This window comes from Genypterus blacodes, unplaced genomic scaffold (assembly GCF_046128005.1).
Source record: "Genypterus blacodes isolate CSIRO-AG114 ecotype Tasmania unplaced genomic scaffold, CSIRO-AGI_Gbla_v1 ptg000003l_1, whole genome shotgun sequence".
Classification (NCBI taxonomy): Eukaryota; Metazoa; Chordata; class Actinopteri; order Ophidiiformes; family Ophidiidae; genus Genypterus; species Genypterus blacodes.
The window spans coordinates 10,098,841-10,124,528 of record NW_027466817.1 but is presented as its reverse complement, the minus strand read 5'-3'; the positions used below and the strand labels follow the sequence as shown (position 1 = coordinate 10,124,528).

At 45.5% G+C, this 25,688-nt stretch overlaps 1 protein-coding gene across 1 annotated transcript in view; it reads left to right on the top strand.

The window, feature by feature from the left end:
- Positions 1 to 25,688, top strand: part of dscaml1 (Down syndrome cell adhesion molecule like 1) — an 84,806-nt gene extending 59,118 nt beyond the window's left edge. The window contains exons 10-35 of the mRNA XM_076141660.1: positions 319 to 597; positions 976 to 1,104; positions 1,221 to 1,400; positions 3,748 to 3,953; positions 4,126 to 4,222; positions 4,331 to 4,459; positions 4,907 to 5,074; positions 5,635 to 5,705; positions 5,829 to 6,069; positions 9,456 to 9,602; positions 10,040 to 10,195; positions 12,129 to 12,268; positions 15,674 to 15,827; positions 18,058 to 18,175; positions 18,718 to 18,881; positions 19,086 to 19,184; positions 20,902 to 21,090; positions 21,664 to 21,792; positions 21,887 to 22,045; positions 22,152 to 22,307; positions 22,532 to 22,562; positions 22,664 to 22,782; positions 23,064 to 23,216; positions 23,393 to 23,587; positions 23,742 to 24,050; positions 24,163 to 25,688. Coding sequence (XP_075997775.1) covers positions 319 to 597; positions 976 to 1,104; positions 1,221 to 1,400; positions 3,748 to 3,953; positions 4,126 to 4,222; positions 4,331 to 4,459; positions 4,907 to 5,074; positions 5,635 to 5,705; positions 5,829 to 6,069; positions 9,456 to 9,602; positions 10,040 to 10,195; positions 12,129 to 12,268; positions 15,674 to 15,827; positions 18,058 to 18,175; positions 18,718 to 18,881; positions 19,086 to 19,184; positions 20,902 to 21,090; positions 21,664 to 21,792; positions 21,887 to 22,045; positions 22,152 to 22,307; positions 22,532 to 22,562; positions 22,664 to 22,782; positions 23,064 to 23,216; positions 23,393 to 23,587; positions 23,742 to 24,050; positions 24,163 to 24,749 — 4,505 coding nt within the window. The 3' untranslated portion in view covers positions 24,750 to 25,688. The remainder of the gene's footprint in view (positions 1 to 318; positions 598 to 975; positions 1,105 to 1,220; positions 1,401 to 3,747; positions 3,954 to 4,125; positions 4,223 to 4,330; positions 4,460 to 4,906; positions 5,075 to 5,634; positions 5,706 to 5,828; positions 6,070 to 9,455; positions 9,603 to 10,039; positions 10,196 to 12,128; positions 12,269 to 15,673; positions 15,828 to 18,057; positions 18,176 to 18,717; positions 18,882 to 19,085; positions 19,185 to 20,901; positions 21,091 to 21,663; positions 21,793 to 21,886; positions 22,046 to 22,151; positions 22,308 to 22,531; positions 22,563 to 22,663; positions 22,783 to 23,063; positions 23,217 to 23,392; positions 23,588 to 23,741; positions 24,051 to 24,162) is intronic.

The window sequence follows — 25,688 nt, the reverse complement described above, 5'->3', positions numbered from 1 at the left end:
TGCCTCAAATACACGTCTTCACCTCTTCCTCACCCCCCTCATTTAAACAACCCTCTAACCATTTTCATTCATCTTTGTTTCTTTATTTCCATTCCCTCTTTGCCTTTATTCCGTCGTCTCTCGCCCTGCCCTTCATTTCACCCCGTCTCTCCTTGCCTTTTCTCTCACCCTCTCTCCTCTTCATCACACGTTGCCTCCACTTGATCTGCCTTTTCTGTCTTTCATGTGACTTCTTCTTTCATCTCATTTCACTTTCACTATTTTCCCTTCCATTACTACATTTCTGCTTAACCCTTCCTTCTCGTCTTACTCCCCCAGTTCCTCCGCTGATCCAGCCGTTTGACTTTCCTCCAACTTCCATTGGCAAGTTGATGTACATCGCCTGCGTGGTGTCATCTGGAGACATGCCCATACGCATCACGTGGCGCAAAGATGGCCAGGAGATCGTGCCATCCTCGGGCATCACCATCGACACCAAGGAGTTCATGAGCTCACTCCAGATCTCCAAAGTGTCGCTCAAGCACAACGGCAACTACACCTGCATCGCCAGCAACGACGCCGCCACCGTGAGCACCGAGAGGCAGCTCACAGTCACAGGTAAGGCAGAAGATCAAGATGGAGTATTTACATCTTCATAGGAAATCACACAAGTGGAACGACTTAGATCATTCTAGTGAGGAGAGAGACCTGACCACCTGTAGGACCTTGCAACATGTGCTTTATTTTAGTTTTGGGATGTTTCCTTAGGCTAATCACAAAATGACTCAAATGCTCATAACATCTAGTCCGCCACGTTACAGTCAAACTGTGTTTCATGCAGAAGAGTCAGGAATCAGACATGGAATTCTCTTTATTTGTTCGTATACCTTCAGGTGTGCAAAAATATATGTACAAAAGAAATATCCCAACAATGATGAATGAGGCCTTCAATTTTCTGTGTTTTACATTAAACTTCTCCATCCTTTCTCTTTCTAGTGCCTCCCAGGTTTGTGGTGCAACCCAACAATCAGGACGGGATCTATGGGAAGGCGGGGATCCTAAACTGCTCTGTGGATGGATACCCCCCTCCCAAGGTCATGTGGAAGCACGCCAAAGGCACCGTAGGTACGTGAGCGCGTTTATTCCTCTGAGCTACTAAGGTACTGAGTCTCTTTCTCACGTTCATAGATCTATAGTGCTGAGATCGGCAATTCACAATACCCTCTGTCTTCTTGCTTCAGCGGGAATCGGTAACCCGCAGCAGTACCACCCTGTGCCGCTGACTGGTCGGATCCAGATCGTGAGTAATGGCTCGCTGCTCATCAGACACGTGCTGGAAGAGGACCGCGGTTTCTACCTCTGCCAGGCGTCCAATGGGGTGGGCTCGGACATCAGCAAGAGCATGGTCCTCACCGTCAAGAGTGAGTATCCAAACACGCAACACGGGCACGGCGTTTCTGTGTATACACCCTGCCCAAACTGGGTTTATCACACACAGACGGACTATGGAATGTTTGCAGTTCACCCGAGTGTCCTGTGATTGGACTTTGGAAGTTGTGAAAGTTGAAAGAAATAATAGGAACTGTAAACAATTTATGATTACTTATGCTGTATTTGACGCACTTTGCTCACAGAACGTATGGAGAAGCATGACAAGACTTAAACAGTATGAAGAAATGCCAGGCAAATGTGTTTTAAGTAAAATGTCATAGCAAAAAAATGTTATCCAAAACTGGACGCAAATGTTAACTATAACAAATCAAACTGTGATGTGTGTGTCTCTATGATTGTAAGCACACATGGTCTCAGTATGTCATGATGGCAGTTTTTAGCCTGCACCTTCTTCCTTTACTCCCAATAGCACTGTGTGTGTGCAGTCACTGCGTTGGTTAGCAGACGACAAAATTTACATCACACCGACCCCAGCGGACCCTCACGCCTCACAAGTACACGCAAAGCATTATTTGGCTTTATGGAGGCCTTTTTTCATGGTCCGGGTGACTTTAGTGAGGCCATCTACCATGCTTCAGTCTCCCCGCTTTATCACTCTGACTTACACACTGTGTCAAACCAATGAGCCAGCTCGCACGCTCGCACTCGCACTCGCACTCGCACTCGCACACGCACACACACAAACACACACACACACACACACTCACACACACACTCACACACTCACACTCACACACACAGTACTAATAATCCAATGGAGCAAAGGTGACCATGGACTCAGGAGCAAAACAATAAAGCAGTGAGCAAGGGTGTAGGCTGCGTGCGTGTACGTGTGTGTGTGTAAGACAGTGTGTGTGTGTGTGTGTGTGTGTGTGTGATTGGCAGTGAGAAAGCGAGCAACTGAGCGATTGATCTTTTGACTCTTGGGATCTGTCTACAGACAATCAAAAACACTTTGAGCTTAATCATTATCTGCAATCAATTTCTCTCTCCTGCCCCAGCTGTCAGTAACGCCCTCTGAAATGTAATGTGAAAACGCTTGCACACACACGCACACAAACATGCGCACACACAAAACGCACAATGATTATAAGCTGTCATCATCCTATAAAGCGTCGCCTCAAACCAATATTCTATAGGTAACATGAGGCTCATTGACCCGAGCTGTACTTTTAATTTACTTGCCGTGCTTCCCCACACACACACGCACACGCACACACACACACACACACTCACTCCAGGCGTTGTAAGTTGATCTGCTAGTTTCGCCGTGTCCCGCTACCCCCTACGTCGCCCTCCCTCCCTGTTGGCGGTGTTAGTGTTATTGATTGAATCGTTCCTCTCCTCTGCTTCCCTCAATTCTGTCTGTTTCGCTCAGCGGAGAGGGAGGAAAAGAGGGGAAAGAGGGAGGGCCGGATGAATAAGTGATGAAAACAAAACAGCAGAACCCTCCTCAGATCGATATTGTGTGTTCGTGTGAGAGAGGGAGACAGAGAGAGAGAAAGAATGTGTGTGTGTGTGTGTGTGTTAGCCCGAGAAGATTGAGTGTGTGAGGGATCCCGCGTGTAGAGTGCGCGGGCGAAGGTAGAGTGTATTGTTTTTGCCTCTTCATTCACCTAGACACCACTGTAACTATTGGAGAAGGAGAGAGGAGGTTTATTGACTTTACCTCATTGACCATAGCTCTTCATTACTCTAATGCAATGGAACTTAGCTCCTCTGAACTCCACCTCTTTAACTGCCAGCCGTCCTCCTCCTCTCCTCTTCCTCCTCCTACTTTATTTATTTCATTGTTTGTGTTTGAACAGGCACACAGGTAAAAGTTGACGATAGTAGAGTGAAGCTAACGGCTGATTTGCATACGTTATCCCTCGTGTAGGTAGGCGACAGACGACTGTGATATTGCTAAAACATAAAGCTGTAAAATAAAGTCCGACAGTATAAAAGCATAAATATCTGGTCGCTGGTGGCCTCACGTTTGAGCTTATGGGAACCAAAGTTTGAGGCAAAACTCCCTGATGTCTCCTCCAAGAAACAGGCACATTCCAAGGAATCAAACTGCAGCATATATTGTGTTTATGCTATGTAATGTGTGTGACGTAGAGGATGTAACTGCAATCTGTATCCTCAGCCTCGCCTGTGTCTGTATAACCTAGCAAACGCCACACATTCCCACTTCTCCTCCCTGCCTCTTCTCCCTTTCTTAACTGCCCTAATCTCATCAATTTTCCTTGTCACCGTTTTGCCCATCATCCTTCCTCTGTCTGTTCTCACCTTCCCTTCACCTCACACTACAATTCGCCTCTCTCCTTCCAGTACCGGCAATGATCACCAGTCACCCCAACACCACCATGGCTAAGAAGGGTCACTTGAAGGAGCTGAACTGCACCGCTCGGGGAGAATGGCCCATCATCATCCGCTGGGAGAGAGGCGACACAGTCATCGACCCTGACCGCAATCCCCGCTACTCCATTACTACCAGTCCCAACGAGAAGACCGACGAAGTGTTGTCTACGCTCAAGGTAAGAAGCAATGAGAGTGTTTTTCAACTGCTGGTGAATCCCAGAGGGGGGACTTGAAAATGGAAGTGATCAGATTGACTATGTTAAGCTTCTTTAAACAGTCGTTACACTCTCACTTCTAAAACATTTGCTCTTTATCACGTGATTCTGACTTGTTTATCTCCGTCTCCAGCTGAAGCCAGCTGAGCGAGAGGATTCGGTCTTCTTCTCCTGTCACGCTATCAACTCTTACGGAGAAGGGCGAGGCCTCATCCAGCTCACCGTACAAGGTAGCCATTGTTGTACAAGTGTAGATTACAACACAGTCCTCTTTAAATTGATAAAAACTCTGTTGTCTCTACTTCCTGTTTTAACTTCTCCACTCCTTTAACCGTCAGAGCCCCCAGACCCTCCGGAGTTGGAGGTGAGAGAGGTGAAAGATCGAAGTATGAACCTGAGGTGGACGCAGAGGTTTGATGGAAACAGCGTCATCACCTCCTACGATATTGAGTATAAAAACAAGACAGGTCAGTGCAGAGTATGAAGGTGGAATGAATGTAGACTAAATAATGAAGTTAATAATAACTTGATAACTAGAAATTGATTTCTTGCAGAAAATATGCTTGTTTTTGTAATTGCTGAATTCTGAAGAAGTGCCTGAAAGATTGAAATGAAATGAAATTCAAACTGAAAAACCATGAAATCTTTGGAAATCTGAATCGTGTCTGAACTCTGAAGTCTAAAGGCCTGAAAAATGCTTGAATGGTTTCTCTGCCTCAAAGTATGAAGCAGATAGAGCGGCCTGAAGCCTGAAGAAAAGTTGAAGAGATGTCCTGAATGTCCTGAATGGGCTGAACAGTTTGATGTTTGAATGGTGTCTGTAGGTTGAAGTATGGGAACTGCGGAGTGCCAAAACACACACTCCACAATGTTTAAGATGCCACTGGTGTTCTCTCCCTCTCCTTCGCATTCAGATACCTGGGAGTTGAAGCACGCCACTCGTAACATCTCCCCCACCAACAACCAGGCCAACATAGTGGACCTCCACCCTGCCTCCGTCTACAGCATCCGCATGTACTCTTACAACTCCATAGGCAAGAGCGAGGCCAGCAAGGAACTCACAATCAGTACAGAGGAAGCACGTAAGTGAGCGTCTCACCGGAGCGACAGCTTAGTTACCGCACTTGTCTCCACGCCGACTTCTGTCCTTGAATGAGCATTTTGTGTTAGAGAAAAAGAACATCTGAAATTTAACTGAGAAAAACGCTTCTGAAAGATTTTTACACAATGGTTCAGGCTCTCATGCTCACTGGGAACAAGAGGACTACAGATTTTTAACCACTTAAGGCTGGAAGGGAAACTACTAAATATTTCCTGTTCAATGGAGCTCATTCTAGAAGACATTATCCCATTTTTTTTTTACAAATGGTCTTTATTCTCAGTAGACCTGCAATTATAAAGCTGAATCATGCACGTTGGTGATTATTCAGTACATCTCGTTTTAGCAGGCAAAAACCGAGACTGAAAGCGAAACAGAATCTAGTAAAACGTGTATTTATATCACAACTTCATGCTCAATAAAAGCACCTCAGGTTTGTCACCACAAAAAGTTGCCCAATGGTCCCCACAATGATCCTGTTTAGAGTGATCATTCATACTTAACACCCATTAAAAAACCCTCCACCTCTCTTTCTCTCTGCAGAGCCTGATGGTCCACCCATGGAGGTGATCCTGCAGCCGGTAACCTCTCAGAGTATCAGGGTCACCTGGAAGGTAAAGTGAAAAACCTTTTTTCCATCTATTTACTGTAAGTGTATGGAGTGGAGTTAACTGCAGTTTGCTGATGTTGAAAGATGTGTCAGCATCGTCTTCTCTTATTTACCCCCCACCCTCCAGGCTCCCAGGAAGGAGCTGCAGAACGGGGTGATCCGGGGTTATCAGATCGGCTACAGAGAGAACGGCCCGGGCAGTAACGGACAGTACAGCATTGTGGAGATGAAGGCTACCGGAGACAGTGAGGTATACACCCTGGACAACCTGAAGAAGTTTGCCCAGTATGGTGTGGTAGTCCAGGCCTTCAACAGAGCTGGCACGGGGCCTTCCAGCACGGAGATCAACGCCACAACACTAGAAGATGGTGAGGAAATCAATGATGTACTTTAAAACACACACTGGTGGTACAAAAACCCTCTACAGAGACCTGAGCTCACAGGAAATGTATCTTCCTTACTCCCAGATTGAGATCCTATGTCCTTAGTAAAGTTTAAAGTATCAAAATAATCGAATTGTTGTAGAAATTCAAAGATTCGTAATCGCTTTTCTCCCCTGCTATAAGCAAAACAAGTGTAAGTGTGGCAGATTATATGCATTATACATATATTACAGCATTAAATAATACAAACTAAGAAGTAACCCCCCCCCCCCCCCACACACACACACACACACACACACACACACACACACACACACACACACACACGCACAAACACGCACACACACGTCCAGCTTGAGTGTGATTCACAGTTACACTCTTTGTGCTGTGTTCTTTCTGCTTTCTCGCTGTCTGACTACGTGTCAAATCATGCCAGGCTTTGGAACCTAAAATTACCACCTCCTATCCATCGTCTCACAACAAGTGAGTGGTGGCTGCTGGGAATCCAAATACAAATAACAAGGACTCACAGTTTGACACACACACACATACACACACACGCGCGGTTTGGCAGCACTGTGGAGAGGAGTTAGTGATCCCTGTCAGTGAAACGCAGATATGGCAGTGCTTCCTGTGAGATATATGGAGGAGATATCAATGAATGCTGACATTAACATCACAGCACGCTATAAGATCACGAACATATCTAAAGGACTGAACAATATGAAAGGCAATAATCAATACTGAGTTGCCCCATCCAGTTAAGTCGTCAATATGTAATGTTCTGTATTCTCTCTTTGAACTACTTATCCTTTACATTTTAGTTTTGCATTACTTATACACAAATGTAGCAACGAATGTCACAAGTGCATTTTGTTGTACAGCACTGCCTGTATAGTGATACATAATGAAATAATGTTGAATCTTGAACCTTGAATAACTTACATTAGTTTGAAATTGGTAACATAAGGGGAAGGGAGGGCCTCCGCAAAAACAAGTTAGATAGCTGAACTTGAAGTGTTGTCGCTCAAAGACCAGTTCCCCTTCTCTGGGCGTCTTTGTAAGTCCTCTGCCCCATAGTGTCTGCAGAGGTATAGCTCACCTCTCTTCAGGCTTTTCTCCAGGAGGACGTGAGCTTGTTCTATCCTTCTCCCAACGACCAGTAGAAGCGGGTCGTCACCCATAGAGACAGCCGGTCGTGTCCGTAGCAATGCACGACCAAGCAGGGCGTACCGCTATCTGCGCGCTAACCCTGGTCTCTGCAGTGGCTGGTCTCTGCCCCAACACAACTTATAGACGAAAAAACCTCTTCAAGCAACAATCCATAATGACCTCGATCAATTGGCTTGATTGTGGTCTACTCAAAGTTGCGGCGTGCATGTAAATGCTCTGAGTGGGACAAAAGTATAGGCGGAAACCATTTGCAGCATCTTTCTTCTCTCAGCAAGACCTCTGAATCATATCCTGCAGTTTCCACCCCATTGTTTAAAATTATACATCGTGCGTGCAAATTTTTAGAATACATGCCACGATCTCTCTTTTCTGCCAAACTGCTTGACTTTTTCTCTCCACACACACACACACATGCACACACACACACGTCACATACACACTTGTCCACCCAGTGAACAATTGGCTGAGCCCCATTGGTCCAGAGCAGACAGAGCCCTCCAGTTCTTCCCTGTGGCTGTCACCGTGGCGACAGTGATATTGATGGCCATTATGATAATAGTGATAACAACAAGCATACTAAAAATAATTATAATTAGCTTGTCCCTCTCTCTCCCTCTTTCTCTCTTTCCCTCTCTCTCTCTCTCTCTCTCTCTCTCTCTCTCTCTCTCTCTCTCTTTCTCTCTGCTAGCTTCCTGCTGTAATTATCCACAGCTGAGCGCATTGTCTCTCCACTCCCTCTTTTCATCTTTTCTGTCCGTCTCTTGCTCCCCTTGCTTTTAACTCCCTTCCTCCCTTCTTCCTCTCTTCCCCTCACCCCATCAACTTCCCCCCCTCCATATATCCCCAGTCCAAAACCGCCTTTCTTTGTGTTGCTATATCCCCAAATCACCCGCGCTTATTTACATATTCCTTCCCAACTCGAGCCTCGGCACCATTTTATGTAACTCCGTCTCAGCTGTTCAGCCCTACACAAGCACATATGCTAACCGCTTCACACCAGCTCACCTTTTTCTCTCATTTCTCACATGCTATTATCCTCTGCCATCAGGCCATATTGACCTGGGAAGGAGGAACCTGGAGTTTGTACTTTTGTCTCGCAATGGTTCAGCCCCAAATCCCAATGTTTTATTCACACAAAATCCCTTTCAATTTTCCGATCCTCCTCTCTGCTTCCCCTCTTCCTCCATCCTCCTCCCCACCTTCTCGCTCTTCACCAGCTGCAGAGAAATGCCCTGGTGAGGTTGGCCAGATTGCTCTCTTTCAGTCGACTCTCTTCCTCTCTTCCTGCCTCTCCTTTTCTCCCACAAGTTGACTTCTGTTCGTCTTCAACAGTGCGGCTCATTCAAAGCGTGAAAGGCCAATGGTCAGCGTGGGCCAGGAGGAATCAATTGAAGAGACACCTGGACTAGTGGGAACAGAGGAAGGGCTGTACATAGAGGGAGAGAGAAAGAGAGAGAGATGGAGAGAGAGAAAGAGAGAGAGAGGTGGCAGTTATAGAGATGTGCCTATACATCAGGCTGGACACACATCATGGGTTTTTATCTATCGCCACCCTGTTTACTCATCTCAGGTTTGATTTGGAAATGTGATTTAGGTTTTTCAGCCTCAACACGTTGATGAGAAGAAGAATCCTAATTGTTGATAATTTACAAAGAGTTCCATCATTTTTTTCAGTTATACCTATACATTCAATTCAACCTAACACCTGTTCCAAAGTATGAACCAATCACAATCATAGATAAGGACAGACCACTAAAATCAGAGACTGTGTCCTGAAAACGGTGACGTCATCACCACTTCATTCATAACGTTGGCTATTTCCCCTTGTTGTCTGAAAATAAGCAAGCACCACCAGGTTTAATAACATCCTCATACTTGACTGTGTTTCTTTGTGGATAAGTTGTTTGCTGTCATCCACAGTGGTGTCACATGGCAGAGGAAGTGAGCGTGCTTTGGTCAGTCAATAGCAACGCTGCGGAAGCAATACATACTTGTTGAATGTTATTGAAATAGAGAGAGAGAGCGAGTGATTTCATAGGGAAACAACTCCAGGTCTACAGCCTGTAATTAGCCCAACCTTGGTGAAGGACAATGGCAGGAATAACTAGCCTAACTGCATTCAAATGGACATTTTCTATGAAATTGTTAGACAAACTATTTGACCTCTCTCTCTCCTTCTCTCCGTCTTCTCTCCTCAGTTCCCAGCCAGCCTCCTCAGAACATTCGAGCCATCTCTGTAACATCTGATGAGGCAGTGATCACATGGGCCGAACCTCCCAGAATGACACTGCATGGTGTGTTGAAGGGGTACCGTGTGGTCTTCTGGGCTGTCTTCCCTGATGGAGGTGCGTTGTGTGTCTACATTAACATTATTTCCAGGCCAGAGACAACCATTCAGGCTGCTTGCCCCATGTTAAAACTAGATGATCACTAGACAAACTCCCACCATCATCTAGTTGAGATGGAACTGATTCAGTAAAGTGCTCTAACCCTAACAGTTTGAATGTATCTTCAACCGCTGCAGAGCTCCATCCAGAAGAATTAAAATATAGACATTGATTCCCATTCATATTTGCTCAACTAATAAAGACTGAGAGATCATTCAAGTTACTACAGGGAGGTTTTCAAGGTCAAAAAGTCTTTATTGTAAAAGTCGAATGTACAAAGAAATGCAGGTTTTGGTTGTTATGGCAACTTTGAGAGAAATGTTTGGCCTTAGAAAAATTGCTAATGCCCATGTGACTCATTTCTTTAGTTTCTTCTCTTTATCTTTGTTTGTCAGAATGGGGAGAGATGCAAAATATTACCACCACCAAGGAGCAAGTGGAGCTCAGAGGACTGGAGAAGTTTACCAACTACAGCATCCAGGTGCTGGCCTACACCCAGGCCGGAGACGGCGTCCGCAGCAATGTCCTGTACATCCAGACACGGGAAGACTGTGAGTCCACACTGGATTGCTTAAAGCCTTTAAGACATTTGATTTCTGGGGGGTTATAGTCAAGGTTAACTCTACAACCACTTTGGACATATACATGGACTTGCCCTTCTAGTTTGTTACATGCCTAAGTAAACTGAATTGAAATAAGAAGTTTTTGTTTTCAATTATTTATAAAAGTTTGGAAATACTACAAAGCAAAGCGTCTTTACACGGTGATGTAACAAGGAGAGGGGCCGATGGCGCCAGTGTTCCTCTAAATTTGTTCAAACTCCTTTACATTTTAAACTACAGGAGGCTGTAGGTACACACCACTGCTTTGGGTTATGATATATCATCCACGCATCATCAAATTTTACCTTTGTGGACCATAAGCCAAACAAATGAAATGATTTAGAGTCAGAGTGATGTGTCCGTGAATTCAATTGTAGAATTCAATCACCAGGAGATGCAAATTTAAGTTTCCACCTGCATGTGGGATGTAAGGGACAAACCAATCACTGAACAGTATTGTGGCCAAAGCATCAGATTTGATCTAAGCGTTGTATTTGTTTTTTTTTTTACCTCAAGCTTTGGATCAGTGTGGGGGGCCCAGGCAAAAGGTCTGAGGTTACTGATTAAAACCTCTTTGTGCCATTACCACTGCTAATGAGAATTACAAATCCAAAGAGTGTGGGTGTGTGACTAAGGAGCCTTAAGATATGTGTGTGTGTTTGAATGTGAACATTTCTGGCGCACAGGTATGTGTGTGTAGCTGCGTCCGTGTTAGTGTTTGCGCGCACGTCTCGGCTCAGCCTGCAAGGAGAGGGATTAAGTCTTTGTGGCTTAGAGAGAATTAATTTTGTGCTTACACCGGCGGACTGTGGATTACATCCGTATCCGCCTCTCCTTTCCCGTCCCCGGGGCCCAGCAGAGAGAGCGCCGGTGTCTGGAGACGGAGAAAATGAGGGGTAAAGGGGATTGCAAGGGAGAGAGAGCAAGAGAGAGAGAAACTGAGATACTAAAAAGTGTCATTTCACTCTCTTCTCTACAAAATGTGTATTGTGTTTGTCTTTCTGTGGGTGGGTGTGTGTGGGTGTGTGTTTAGGGACAAACTGTCTCTTGCTGCTTGATGCGGACTGACACTGTCTGGGGGCAATCTCTCTCTCTTCTCTCTCTCTTCTCTCTCTCTCTCTCTCTCTCTCTCTCTCTCTCTCTCTCGCTCACACACACACACTTCATTCTGCCCTCACGTCTGTCTGTCTCCAGCATATGTTTACAAATAAGTGTTTGCAGTAGAATTGTGCAAACAGCCAATTGTCAGCCTGTCTTTCTCTCTCTGTGTCTCTACAGACACCAAAACAGTAGACAGACACACACACACAAACACACACACACCTTTGTGGCCAAACCGTTGGGTCATCGTGTGTATATTCATGCATGTGTGTTTACTATGAGTACACTATTACAGACTGTTTCTCTTTCTCGACCAGTTTTTCAGTCCTCTGCGTCATTAGTGACACCCTCCATAGATTAGGCTGTTTAGAGTGAAGAGACGGCAGATAATGGAGGAAAAATAGAAACAATTGAGTTAAGTTTTTGAGTCTCCTTATTGTACGTTTCTCACAGGAAGACTCTTATACTCCTGCCACCTTCCTTGACCAAAGCAGTAGCCTTTAGATCTGGCGTTTGGACTGCAGCTGCCCACTGCTCCTCACGGGTGATGATGGGTTAAATGGCATGAACAAATATTTTTATTATCGTTATTCTTTGGCTTTGAGGTTTTGTTAATGATAACCTACAACTGAGCCAGCAACCTGCCGGCTACACATGGAGGTTTTTGACATCTTGTAATCGATAAAACTGAAGTACACAACCAAAGCTATGGGTCCTGCGTTCTGTATACTGAAGATTGTAACTGATGTACATCTCACTCTCTCTGCCTTTATGTTTTCAGACCCTGGACCTCCAGCTGGAATCAAATCTGTTCCCTCCTCTTCCAGTAGCGTTGTGGTGTCCTGGTTGCCGCCCCACAAGCCGAACGGAATCATCCGCAAGTACACCATCTACTGCTCCAGCCCCGGCTCAGGCCAGCCGGTGAGTTACACGTGCGGGGGCATAGAGTTATGGGATCGGGATGCTCGTGAGTCAGGAAAGGGGAAAAACTGTCTGAGGATGATGAGGAGAAGGTGAAGATCCTCGGTGTAGTTTTTGTTAGGTGTTTTATGCGATGCTAAATTAGTAAAATAGAACACTGATTTGATTATGACCTTGTGCTGTTTTTTGTGTGTTTTGTGGGTTAGTGTGTGCCTGTGTGTGTGTGTGTGTGTGGTCTAGTGCTGCAGTCTCAGCAGGATGTGTGTGTGTGAAATGAGCTCTCCTCATACCGCAGTGTGTGTGCGTGCAAGCTCACCCTCAAGCCTCATTTGCATATCTGCGTCTCATCACGTTGCCAGGACAACCTCATCTGTTCATCAACGAGGGCAGAAAACAAGCCGATAGCAAATACACGCTCTTGCACACACACACACACAGTCACACAGACACAGAGTCACACAGACACTCGTGAATTTATCGCACCATGCATAGTTGCATGCATTTATGCAGTTCTTGTTTTTATGACGATGTGAATTGAAAAGCGAATCCCACCCACAGTTTTGTACAAACACTAACACACATTCACCATAAAAATGTGCTTCTCTCGAAATATACACACTCCCTCATTCACAAATCACACCTCTCTCTCTCTCTCTCTCTCTCTCTCTCTCTCTCTCTCTCTCTCTCTCTGTCTCTCTCTCTCTCTCTCTCTCTCTCTCTCTCTCTCTCTCTCTCTCTCTCTCTCTCCCCACCAAGCCCCCATGCAGAGTTTGGGATGATTACTATGTAAATGAGTGCGACTGGAGAGAAGGAAGGAGGGATGGGGGGGTCAGACACGCCGCGTGGGGAGTACTTTTGTTCCTCTTTCATTATCTCGCTCTATCGTTCCCCGGATCACCGCTATCTCCACGCCGGAGGAATATTTTAATATCCGTTACAGAAATACACACTTTGTCACTCCTCCTTCCTTCCCTGCCTCCTCCTACCATGCAGCCACCCATCCATCCATGCATCCATCCATTCCTCCGTCCATACCTCTGCCTGTCATGGGAAGTGTAGAGATAGATGCAGGGAGAGGAGAGAGGGGGGGGGGGAAACAGCACAGATATATACGTGAGAGTCGGAGCGAGAAATGCAGATGGAAGATGTAAAACAGAGGGGGGGTGTCGGAGGATAGATGGTAGGAAAGTAGGGAGCGGGCCCACAGATGACAGGGTAATGTGGCGAGGGAGAGGCGGAGTGGAGAAGAGAGGGATGAAGAGTGATGGCAGGAAGAGAGGGGAAAGATGGCGCAGTGGGGTAAGGGATAGGCGGAGAGGAAGGATGGATGATGAACAGCGAACACGGGGAAGTAATAAAAAGCCTGGTGGATTCCTCCGTGACGGCCCGCTCATAAATGTGAGAAACAACATGAATACCAGAATCTATTTGCCAGGAATAAACCGTTGCGCAGACAAGCCAGCAGGCTGAGACACAACACGGCAACACTGCGGCGCCTTCCAGGATCGCCGGCCTGTCGCATTCACCCACTCCTCCAGACATTTGACGCTGGTATCTTCATCTCATCTGTGCACCTGCACGCCCGTCAGTCAGTCAAATGTAAACCCGTGTCGTACTGATGGGTCTAAAGAAAGATTTCAATTAGATGGAGATAAGAGGAGATAAGAGCAGCATCTTTGTATATGCCAGAAAAGTAGCATATCATTCATTCGTTTAAATATCAAAGTAACATATAATCTAAATACAATGTGGTAGACAATACAGTATAATGCAGTTTGGCATGACGTAATTTAACATAATTTTATATCACAATATAATATAGGTATCATTGATATAAGTTAAATATGGAGTAATATGTAGAACAATATGGTATACTTTGGTATGATGTAATCTAATGTAGTCTGAGAATATGGTATATGGGTGAATTTTCAAAAAGGCAACAAAGTTCAAATGGCATTGTCACTGTATCCTATGAAAAAATGCTTGCTCTCAACAAATAAACAATCATTATAGCTTCAAACCTGCCAGTGTTTCTTGCGAGGAAAGTCAGACTTTCCACGGTCTGTCAAAAGCCACTGTGCGTATCCAGGCAGGAGCTTTGTGATTGCTGCTTCTCTACTGGGCCGAGTGAGAGATTGAATCAAAACTGAACTTTTAAATGAAGACACTAATCAACTGAATGGCTTGGATGTAATTTTTGTTGATCACCAAAGGCATTTTGTGAACCAAAGGCAAAGGCATCACCCACATTTCACATCGCAGAAATGGGCAGGATGGCATGTGTGTGTGTGTGTGTGTGTGTGTTGAAGGAAAAGTGTAATTGGTGTATGAGTGGCAGACAGAAAGCGAGGTTATGTGTGTGTTGAAGGGACAGTGATGTGTATACGTCTAGACAGCACACACACGGCTGAGTTAAACACACTGCAATTACACATCCACCTCCAGGTCATGTGCGTGTGTGTGTGTGTGTGTGTTTGTGTGTATGTGTGAGCTTCCTCTATCAGTTAGTGCATATGTATGTTGTGTGTATTTGATCCTGCCTGTGTGCATCCTTCATTATCTATATGTCTTCCTATGTGAGCTCCTCACCTCTCCTCTCTCTCATCCCCCTCTCCTCCTCTCTCTCCTCTCCAGCCTCCTCTCCTCCCCTCTCATTCTTTCTCTCTCTATCCTCTCCTCCTCTCCTGTCATGCTGACGCCTGCAGTGTAAAGGCCTCATTAGTGAATGACTGTTCCTGATATCTCTGACTGTCTCATTTGTCTGTCCCCCATTGTCTCCCTCTGTCTCATATCTCTGTTTGCCTCCCTCGGGACAGTAGAGGAGGAAAAGGGGGTGGTTTTGCTCTCCTCCTTTTGTACCCCCCCGCCTCCCTCTCCTCCTCTTCAGCTTCATCCCCCCAGATAATTTTGCCTTATCATAATATGTCCACAGCCTCTGCATCACAGAAGGGCTTGACTCCAGTTAGCATGATGTTCACTTGCTGCTCAGGGAATGCGACACCATGATCTTTACCTTATTTGACATGAAGTATGCTGCAGGTTTTCCACAATGACAGAGGCAATTGTTACCAGAACAAAAAAAAGAGAATTTCATCCAAAGGGCTTGTTTTCATTCCCTTTGGAGTATAGATATGGAATAACAGGGGAGGGTGTATTAAATGCATACATTGAATTAATCCATCTAACCCTTTTCACCACTTATCCCGGTCCAGGTCGTGGAGACGGGAGCACAGATGTCTCGTTTTGAATCCGATTTGTTTGAATCCCTTGTCATGTTACATTCCTGTATTGATTTTGTTTTCTTTTGTTAAGTAATTCTTAACTGACTCTTAAAACACAGTCCCTTCCTTTTATTTTGTCCTCACCAAACACTCAATCTTTCTAAATTTTTCTGCTTCCCTGCAGATGCCCAGCGAGTACGAAGCCAATCCAGAGCTTCTCTTCTACCGCATCACCCATCTCAACCACCGGCAGCAGTACCTGATCTGGGCCGCTGCTGTCACCACGGCCGGCCGGGGTAACTACAGCGAGAAGGTGACAGTGGAGCCAGCTGCCAAGGGTGAGGCAGATGTACATTATCCTTTATTTATTTGTTCCCTTACTTACCTTTATCCGTGCACTAAGGTTGAGTCAGATTGTCATAATATCACAATATTTCAGATTAAATTTTCAGTAATATGAGGCTCAATACAGAGTTAACATTTTCTCTCACTATGGTCAGTAATTAGCATTCACATGGCGCAGCTACATCACAAATTCTTCTCTAGAATATGAAGGCTATGATTTAGCCTCCAGGGCTTACAGCCTATGTGTAATTTACCAAAATTAGCATCACTGATGAAATTATTACCTCATATAAGCGCATCATTCTCGCCGTCTGCTTGAACCAAGTGCAATATTTTCACACTTATGGTCGTCTGGAAAGAAACTCATCTTTTGGCAGCGGCAGCAGCACAGCTTCTAGTCATTGTTCAAATGTAGCTCAGGTTGGACATTCTGTGGCGTGGCTAAGACTGGCTAAGGCTAAGAACTCAGTGTGGCTGCTACAACGAGAATGTTGTGTCATGGATCAAGAAGGGATTTTGGATTAGTGTCACATCTGGAGTGAGATGTCATTCCACCGGGAGTACATCCAGCTAATGCTAATGCTAATGCTAATGCAGTCGCTGAGTCATCGTCACTCACTTGTTGGTGTTTGGCCATAAACCAGCAGGTTTTCTGTTCTGATTTCTGATTTCCATTTCACACAGCAGAAGTAGCCCCTCTTTTAGCAAATGTTGAAATGTCCGTAACCAACAAGAAGAGACTCACTGACTGCACACAGGCGAAAGTTTGATTGAAGAACAATTACTAGCACAACAAGAGACTGCATATGGAAAATTAACTACATACACATTGTCATGCTTTTAAAATGAACTTGCTTCTAAACGCATTTGGCTGTCGTATTCTACGCATGTGTATGTATAAGATCATACATACAAAGAGGCTAAATTACAAGTTTTAAAGAATGCATATATTCATTCACGATACAAAAGTACACAGTCCTATTGTCTGCCTCCTCTCTCGCTCTCTCTCCCTTTCTTAGAAGCACTTTCCTCCTTGCTCTCTCTGTTTTCTCTCCCGCTCCTTCTGTTTACACGTCCGTCTGTTTTCACTTAATGCAGCTGAGCAGATTGCGCTATTGATTCCGGAGTTCAGGGGTCGCCACATACAAGGCCCCCGGAGCGATGAAATGATAAGAGGGGGCAGGAAAAGGCGGGGATGGTGGAGGGAGAAAAGAGAAGAGAAAGTGATATGAAGAGAAGAGAGCAAAGTGATGCACGGGACAAAAGAAGAGGCAGAGAGTTCAGAAAATGAAGAGGGCTGTTAAATCAATAAGCTGTGGATTAAAAGACGGGCAGAATCGAGTACACTTCCATTGTCATCCTTTTCTTTATCTGTTTGTTCCTGTGTGTGTGTGTGTGTGTGTGTGTGTGTGTGTGTGTGTGTGTGTGTGTGTGTGTGTGTGTGTGTGTGTGTCAGCCGATCGGTAGCTGTAGAGGCAGTGTCCTCTGTTGCCCGCTCAATGCTTCATTCAACCTTAGAGAGAGAAGGGAAGAGAGAGGGAGGGTGAGAGGGATGGAGAAGGGGGGACAAGAGATGGAGGGAAAGAAGACGGAAAAAGCGAGAAAGGGCATGATCAAGTGAGACAGGTAGAGAAAAAAGGGAGAAATAAGGGAGGGGCAGGGATAAGGGAGGATGAAGGGAGAAACGGAGTGAGCAAAAGAGGGGGAGAAAGAAGGAGATCTCAAGGAAGGGACAGAGGGAGGGGAAAGACAGAAAGGAGGAAGAAGAGATGGGGTGAAAGGGGAAAAGTGTGAGAAAGAGAGAGGGAGCGAGAAAGAAGGAGAATAAGAGTGAAAGATGGGGTGAGGGAGAAAGAGATAGAGAGGAGAGGGAAAGAAGGAGACAGAGAGAGCCTGGGTGATTTATTTTTTCCTTCTGCTTTTCTTCTGACTCTATTTTTCGCTCAGTTGTGTCACAGGTACAGCAGGTCTTTGTGAGTCACGGGAAATAAATTGCACATTATCATCCATAAATCCTTTTTATGGAGAGAAAACAGAAAACAAATCATCTTCACTTTCACTTGATGTGGTTTGTATTGATCCCGAGTGTAAGACTCCTCCTCATCACTTGTGTGTTGTGTGTGAACGGTGGGATAAACAGATATTAAGTATGTTGTGTTTCTTATGCCGTGTCAGACTGTTAACCTGAGTACTGCCTCTGTTTGTCTCCATGTCTGTAATCAGCCCCGGCTAAGATTCTGTCTTTTGGAGGCACCGTGACGACTCCTTGGATGAAGGAGGTGCGACTGCCCTGTAGCTCGGTGGGAGAACCTACCCCAACTATAAAATGGACCAAAGACAGGTAAGAAAGCTTCATGACGACAATCGAGACACAGACTAACGTGCTGTTCTCTGTATCCGGATACTGAGATCCAATCATGGGTCTTACTTACACCTCGAGTCCACATAAGGTTATCTGGTTGCTCTCCCCATTGCGATGGGATCTCAGAAGTAGTAAGCGGGCTGTCATTCTATTTAAGCCTATCCTTCCTCTTTGCCCTGTGAATTATCACACACAATGGGCCATGTTCAAGGTAGCATCAGCTTTGACACACAAAAGGGTGAATACAAGGTCTCATAGCAGGCTTGCAAATGTTATCCCTGAATTTCCATTGAAATGTTGTACTTTTCATGGTTTTCAAAAAAGGTTAGAAGTACTCAACCCTGCCCCCAAAAACTTTGAGTATTATAGAATTGCTTGACTTCCACTCTTCTACTGTAGATGACATGATTCTTCATGCTACGGACTTCTGGACTTTCGATTTTTTTCCTGTTATTTTGGGAAACATGATATATCTCATGTTGCTTATTGTATTCTTCTGTCTCTCTCTCTACCTGTCTCAGTGAGGACACCGCCATCCCGGTGTCTCTTGATGGCCAGCGCCTCATCTTGGCCAACGGGACGCTGGTGCTGCGCTCTGTCAAAGCAGAAGATTCTGGTTACTACACGTGCACGGCCACCAACACGCTGGGCTTCGACACCATCATAGTGAACCTTTTGGTGCAAGGTAGGAAAACGCAACTCTGACAGAAAACAGGCAAGAAAGCATAATGATGACACATTTACACAATGTTTCCACCTGAAAGTGGAGTGGATTAGAAGTAGAAGTTTTGCCAAAAACAAAGATACTAATAATAAAGTAACAGTAATATACAATTCTGGGGAAAATGTACTTAGGTGTTTCTACATCTGCCTTTATGTGTTTCTACAGTTCCTCCAGATCAGCCTCGTCTAACAGTCTCCACTACCTCCACCTCCTCCATCACTTTGGCCTGGATACCAGGAGACAACGGAGGGAGCTCGATCAGAGGTATGTGCACCCTCCTGTCCGTCTGCCTACCTGTCTGTCTGTGGATTCCCATCTCTCTCTTTCTGTCCATCTATTAGTCTGCTATTTGAGTTTGTGCATCGTCTCCAGTATTTGTGGCAGGGGTAGAATGTTCTGTTCTTATTTTGCCCTCTGTCTGTCTCCTTCTCTTAACTCTGCCTATCAGTTTATTGATTGCTACCCGGGCTTTATGCTGTCTTGTTAACTATACGTCTGTTCGATTATCTGATTTTTGGTGATTCGTTCTCTTTTGTGCACACGGTTCAAAGTCAGCATCCACCCAGCGGAGGATTTTGCAATGTCTTTTGATAATTTGTGTGTCTCCTTGTCACTCCTTATAGCTCTATGAATCTATCAGGTCCCCAGAGGCGGCGCTGTGCTCCGGAGGGTTTTTAGCATAATGTAAAAATTCTGAGCTGCACATTTTGTGCTGCCCTTGGGCCCAAAAAGACTTTTAGCCACGCATGGCTGTCAGAAAATAAAACTGCAAAACCACATTTAAACCATTGCTTTGAATGATTATGGGAACCTTTAGGCCAAGGTCTCCAAAAGGAGCATCATGATGACATTTAAAGATAAATATCAAATATAAGCCAAAAAACCTTTTCCATGAACTATGGAAACTGTTAGATTTAGGAAAGAGGAAGAAAAACTGTCTGCATTTCTTCTGGTTGGATGTTCTTCTTCTTTTGAAAAGCTTTGGAGAGAAGACAAGGTCTGTTTATGATGCAGTTTGTGTTATGATTTAACTTTCTTTTTAAAGACTGTCCTATCCTGTCTTGTCTTGTCTTGTCCTGACGCGACTTGTCCTGTTGTGTCTCATATTTTGCTGTGCTTTTCTTTCCTATCCTCTTGTCTTGTCCTTTCTTGTCCTGTCCTGTCCTATCTTGTCCTCTCCAATCTTGTCCTCTCCTTTCCTTTAATGTCTTGTCCTGTTCTGTCTTTCCCTGCCTTGTCCTGTCTCTTTTTTGTCTCTGTCCTCTCCTCTCCTGTCCCGTCTCATCCTGTTGTGTCTTGTCTTTCCCTGTCTTTTCCTTTCCCTGTCTTCTCCACACACTTGACATTCACAATGACGACTACGAAACCCTCAAAACTCTGAAACCCTGCAGGACATCCACTGTAACCCTGCTGATGTTTCATACTTTATTGTTCTGTGTTAGAGAGAGAGAGAGAGAAAGAGAGAGAGAGAGGGAGAGAGGAAGAAAGAAAAGAGATAGTAAGAAGAGAAAGAAAGAAAGACAGAGAGAGAGATGAAGACAAAGAGACAGGCAGAGGAAGTGTCTATGTGCTCTGTGAGGCAGCTGATTATAAAAACAGTCACCATATTGCAAAGCCTCATTTGCATAGATGCTCAGTCAGCGCCATCCCAGTCTTGGGGGTTGTAGATCACTAATGGCGGCGTAGACGGAGAGCAGCGAGGCGTCTTACATCTGGGCCCGACGGAGAGCGTACGAGAGACATGCAATGTGACTCTGCCATCTGGTGGCCAGTAGTGGCAGTGATGTCATACAGTTGAGCTCAGTCTGTTTAACGGGAATGAAAATAGTCCAAAATATGTAATAATACAGACAAATTAGATTAATATGATTTATTTATTTATTTGAGTTGAGAGAGAGAGAGAGAGAGACAATCTTACTAGCATTCCACATTGTGGATAACTTTTTCCATTGTGTGTTTGTGTGTGTGTGTGTATGTGCAGGCTTTGTGCTGCAGTACTCTGTGGACAACACAGAGGAGTGGAAGGACGTCTTCATCAGTTCAAGCGAGCGCTCCTTCAAACTTGACAACCTGCGCTGCGGCACCTGGTACAAAGTCAAGCTGGCCGCCAAGAACAGCGTGGGGGCGGGACGCATCAGCGAGATCATCGAGGCCAAGACCCACGGCCGAGGTAAGAGGGCCCGGAGAGGAAGAAGTGTAGGTCCAAAAGGGTGGGAGGTTAACTACACACACACACACACGTTCAGTCCTTATTTCCAAATTTCATTTCATGTTCAGTTTGGCTCCATCTGCATCCAAACGTGCTTGAGTTAGTTCTTCATTTCTATCTTTTCACGTAACTCAAGCTAAGTGATCATTTGTTTTCCAGCAGTAACACACACGCGCTCACATACCCACACACGTATGTACACACAAACACACAAACACACGACCCCAGGTGTAACAGCATTTGCATTCATATTGCAAATGAGACAAAGTGAATTCCTTTGTCTTTCCTTTTCCATCTGCTGCTGAATGGAGGAGTCTTATTGCTGTTTATGAACTTTGATTTTTTTTTTTTATTCACAAGGGGTGTAAATCTTTGGCCCCAGGGTGATTTTCTACCTTAACAATTAATTACTGAGCAATTCGATGCCTCACCAATCCTTAATTTCTACCATGATTCGGTTCGATTGGATTATTTTGATGCACTTATTTCTATTATTTCCTATTTTCCAGAATCCTAACGTTGTTTCTCTTACAGAGCCCCAATTCAACAAGGACCAGCCGGTCTTCACTCACCTTAACTCCAGCCATGCCCGCCTCAACCTGCAGGGCTGGGCGAGTGGAGGCTGTCCAATCAGTGCCGTTATACTAGAATTTAGGCCCAAAGGTGAGTAGATCGATGAGGTTTGAATTAATGATATCAAACAAAGAAAATCTTCTGTGTAAAGTGTAACCAGAAAAATTGTGTGTGTCTCTTTCAGGTACGTGGACGTGGCAGAGTGTGAGGACCAACGCCACCACAGACGTATTCCTGGCGGAGCTGCGAGAGGCCACCTGGTACGAGCTGAAGATGAAGGCTTGTAACAGTGCTGGCTGCGGAAACCAGAGCTCCCAGTTTGCTACCCTGGATTACGACGGCAGTGAGTAGAGCTTGTTTTAACCGACCTGGGGAGTTGAATGACATTGTCCTCTTCTATGCTGGTGAAAGTGTAGTGTGTAAGCCCTGCTCTTCCTGGGTATGAACAGGTACTATCCCTCCGATCAAATCCCCCCTGGAAAAGAACGACGACGTGAAGAAGCTGTTCTCCATCGGCTGTCCCGTCATCTTGGTCACTTTGGGTGTCGCGCTCCTCTTCATCATCCGCAAGAAGCGCAAGGAAAAGAGGCTAAAGAGGCTAAGAGGTGAGAGGAAAAGGAAGAGAGAGAGGATCACTGAAAGGTTTCTATAGTCCTAAGAATCCTAGAAAAGGGAATTTGCAAATGTGTCTTCCAGGCCTTTTAGTAAATTAAGAGCACATCAATGAAGGCAGTACTTTGGATCATATTAAGATTAAAATCAGATTAAAGTCTCATTAATCTAATGAAAAAAACAAACATTGTAAACTTTTGTTTTCTGTTCTGTCTAGATGCCAAGAGTCTTGCAGAGATGCTGATTAGGTAAGACTTGTATTTCCTGCTCCTAGTGGCAGAATTGGTGTGGAATATATGGAGTTGAACTCACCAATTCACATTTTCTAAAAAAAATTGTGTTTGTGCAGCAAAAACAACCGCAGCTTTGACACCCCAGTGAAAGGACCTCCTCAGGGCCCACGGCTGCACATCGACATCCCCAGAGTCCAGCTGCTTATCGAGGACAAAGAGGGGATCAAGCAAATTGGTGAGAGAGGGAGAGAGAGAAAGAGAGAGAGAGAGAGAGAGAGAGAGAGAGAGAGCTTGTGTTTGAGTCCTGTGTTTGTCCTGCTTCTGTTGCAGTTTGCGGAGGTGGTAGACCTGAACATCATGTTTTGTAAAAGTATTGCTCAGTGTCTGTGAGATAGTAGAGTGGGAGTGGCCCCTCCATTTATGGATTATGATCTGGATTTCAGCCAATTCTGCAAACACATTCGATGCTGTGGCTTTCATCTGTGCTTCTCTGAAATGTTGATTTGTCTCGAACAGGCGAGGATAAAGCCACGATCCCTGTGACGGACACAGAGTTCAACCAAACCGGAAACCCCCAGAGCTTCTGCACAGGCGTGTCTGTCCATCACCCTGCCCTCATCCAAAACACGGGTCCTCTGATCGACATGTCGGACATCAGACCAGGAACCAGTAAGTACAAGATTTCAAGTCAGCAGGGTTTCGTATAAAGGAACTTCCTTGATACATTGCATTATTAATACAACCTTGATTAGAACGTCAAAATTAGCCAGTATTCGATAGACCTTAACATCTTGATCAACATCTTCACGCCTTCACACTCTCTTTTCTTCTCACTTCGCTACCAGACCCTGTGTCCAGGAAGAGCGTCAAGTCAGCCCACAGCATCAGGAACCGCTACTCCAGCCAGTGGACCCTGACCAAGTGCCAGGCCTCCACGCCGGCTCGTACGCTCACCTCAGACTGGCGCACCGTCGGCTCCCAGCATGGCATCACCGTCACCGAGAGTGACAGCTACAGCGCCAGCCTCTCCCAGGACACAGGTGGGCTAACTCACTCAAATACTTGTTTAGTAGTTAAATCACAAGCTGCATGTAGTTTGAATGGCTACTCTTTGAAAATAGCTTTCAATTTCTAGCTTTCCTTTGTGAAAGGTGAAACGTAATTTTTGCATTTCCTCTGCATTCTCTTCTATAGATAAGGGACGGAACAGCATGGTGTCTACTGAGAGTGCCTCTTCCACCTATGAGGAGCTAGCACGGGCATACGAGCACGCCAAGCTGGAAGAACACCTGCAGCACGCCAAGTTTGAAATCACAGAGTGCTTCATCTCTGACAGCTCATCTGACCAGATGACCACAGGAACCAATGATAATGCAGACAGCATGACCTCCATGAGCACGCCATCAGAGCCAGGAATCTGCCGCTTCACCGCCTCACCGCCCAAACCCCAGGACTATGACCGTGGCAAGAATGTAGCTGTGCCCATCCCACACCGCGCCAAGAGTGAGTGATGAAATATATTTAAATATATTTCTCAGCATTTCAGATCAGAGTAGATTCTGTTGTGTTACTGTCTTGGTTTTTTCAGTCACATTGTTTTCCCCTCTTACACCAGGTGACTACTGTAACTTACCCCTCTACATGAAGACAGATCCTTTCTTCAGAAAGCAGTCAGAGCATCATGACCCATGCCCAGTCGTTCCACCACGCGAGGCCTCCATACGTGGACTAGCACAGCGGTCTTACCACACCCAGGGACGCCACATCACTATGGACTCTGCAAAGCAGCAGGCCCATACGATGGGCCACTCTGGCCTGGCCAACCTCACGTCCTCTGGGGCTTCCTCTGGAGGAGCGACAGGAGGCAGTGGGCCAGGAGGTGGATGTAGTGGGAGCGGAGGAGCGTCTGCTTGCTCTAGCGGCTCCACTCTCCCCCAGAGGACTCTCACCATGCCCGGCTCCTCTGCTTCAGCTGCCCAGAGTGCAGCAGCAGCTGCTGCTGCTACTGCTGCTGCTGCATCATCCTCTGGTGGGGCAATGGGGGCCACAGGAGGGACCCCTGGAGGTGCCTCCTCATCCTCCTCCAAAATGGGGGGATCCAGAGACTCTCTCTTGGAGAGCAGCTCGTCAGGCCTTGGCAGACTACAGAAGCAGAGAGATGCAGGTGCAGGTGCCTATTCTAAGTCCTACACACTGGTGTAACCTGCAGTCTGGGGCCTGTCACTGTAACTCTTCATAGAATGCTGCTCAAAACGGCTCTCGCCTAGAGCCCCTAAGGGAACACACACATGCACAGCTGACCCGCCGATGCCTGCGCGGTGCCAGGCTGCAGGGGTCCGGTCGGGTCTGTCGACACTACTGTATGTGGGGTCAGATTTGGGTCTTCACAGCACAGGGGTTTGGCTTTCTTTCTGCCTGATTTCTTTCTACTTGTATTGTGTCACTCTCTCTTCTTTCAGCACACTGGAGATTCGCCAAAACACAGATGGTTTATCTTTACACTTAATTTGCTCTTTTCATTTTCTCGTTTTTGCTCTCATTGTCTGCTGACGCCGTACTTATGCACAAGATGCTTTCCAAGTGCACTGTCTGATTTTCTGTAATCAAGACAGCAACAGAATGAAGCAGGTTGCTCCAGTTTGATGCAGAGCTGTTTTTAAGTTTTCTTTTCTGGTCTCTGATAGAGGAAGAGCTCATATCACAGCATTAATGCCACGGCAGGATGCTTCTACTGTATGCATAAACCACCAACTGTGGTGTTACACTGGCTCCCTGAGGTCATTCATGTCTCAAAACTGCTATTGAGGTGTGGAGGGTTTTCTTCCACATGCACTGGATGACACAAGCATCGTTGTCTCAAGCGATGCTTTTTACAAACAAACTCATAATGGAGGAGATAAAACACATTGAGCATCGCGTCATCCGAAAGACAAATCCAAACTTTGTTTTCATGCTTCAGTTTTGTTTATTTCCTGACAGAAACAAAATCTCGTGCACTAAGAAAAAGGTCAGAGTGGATCCAAGTCACAGAACCTTCACAAGCCTGCGTGTGTGCGTGTGTGGGTGTATATGTGTAAATATATATATGTATACATGTGGCAGGCACACACCAACAGTGGACCTTTTTAAAATCAATCTGTA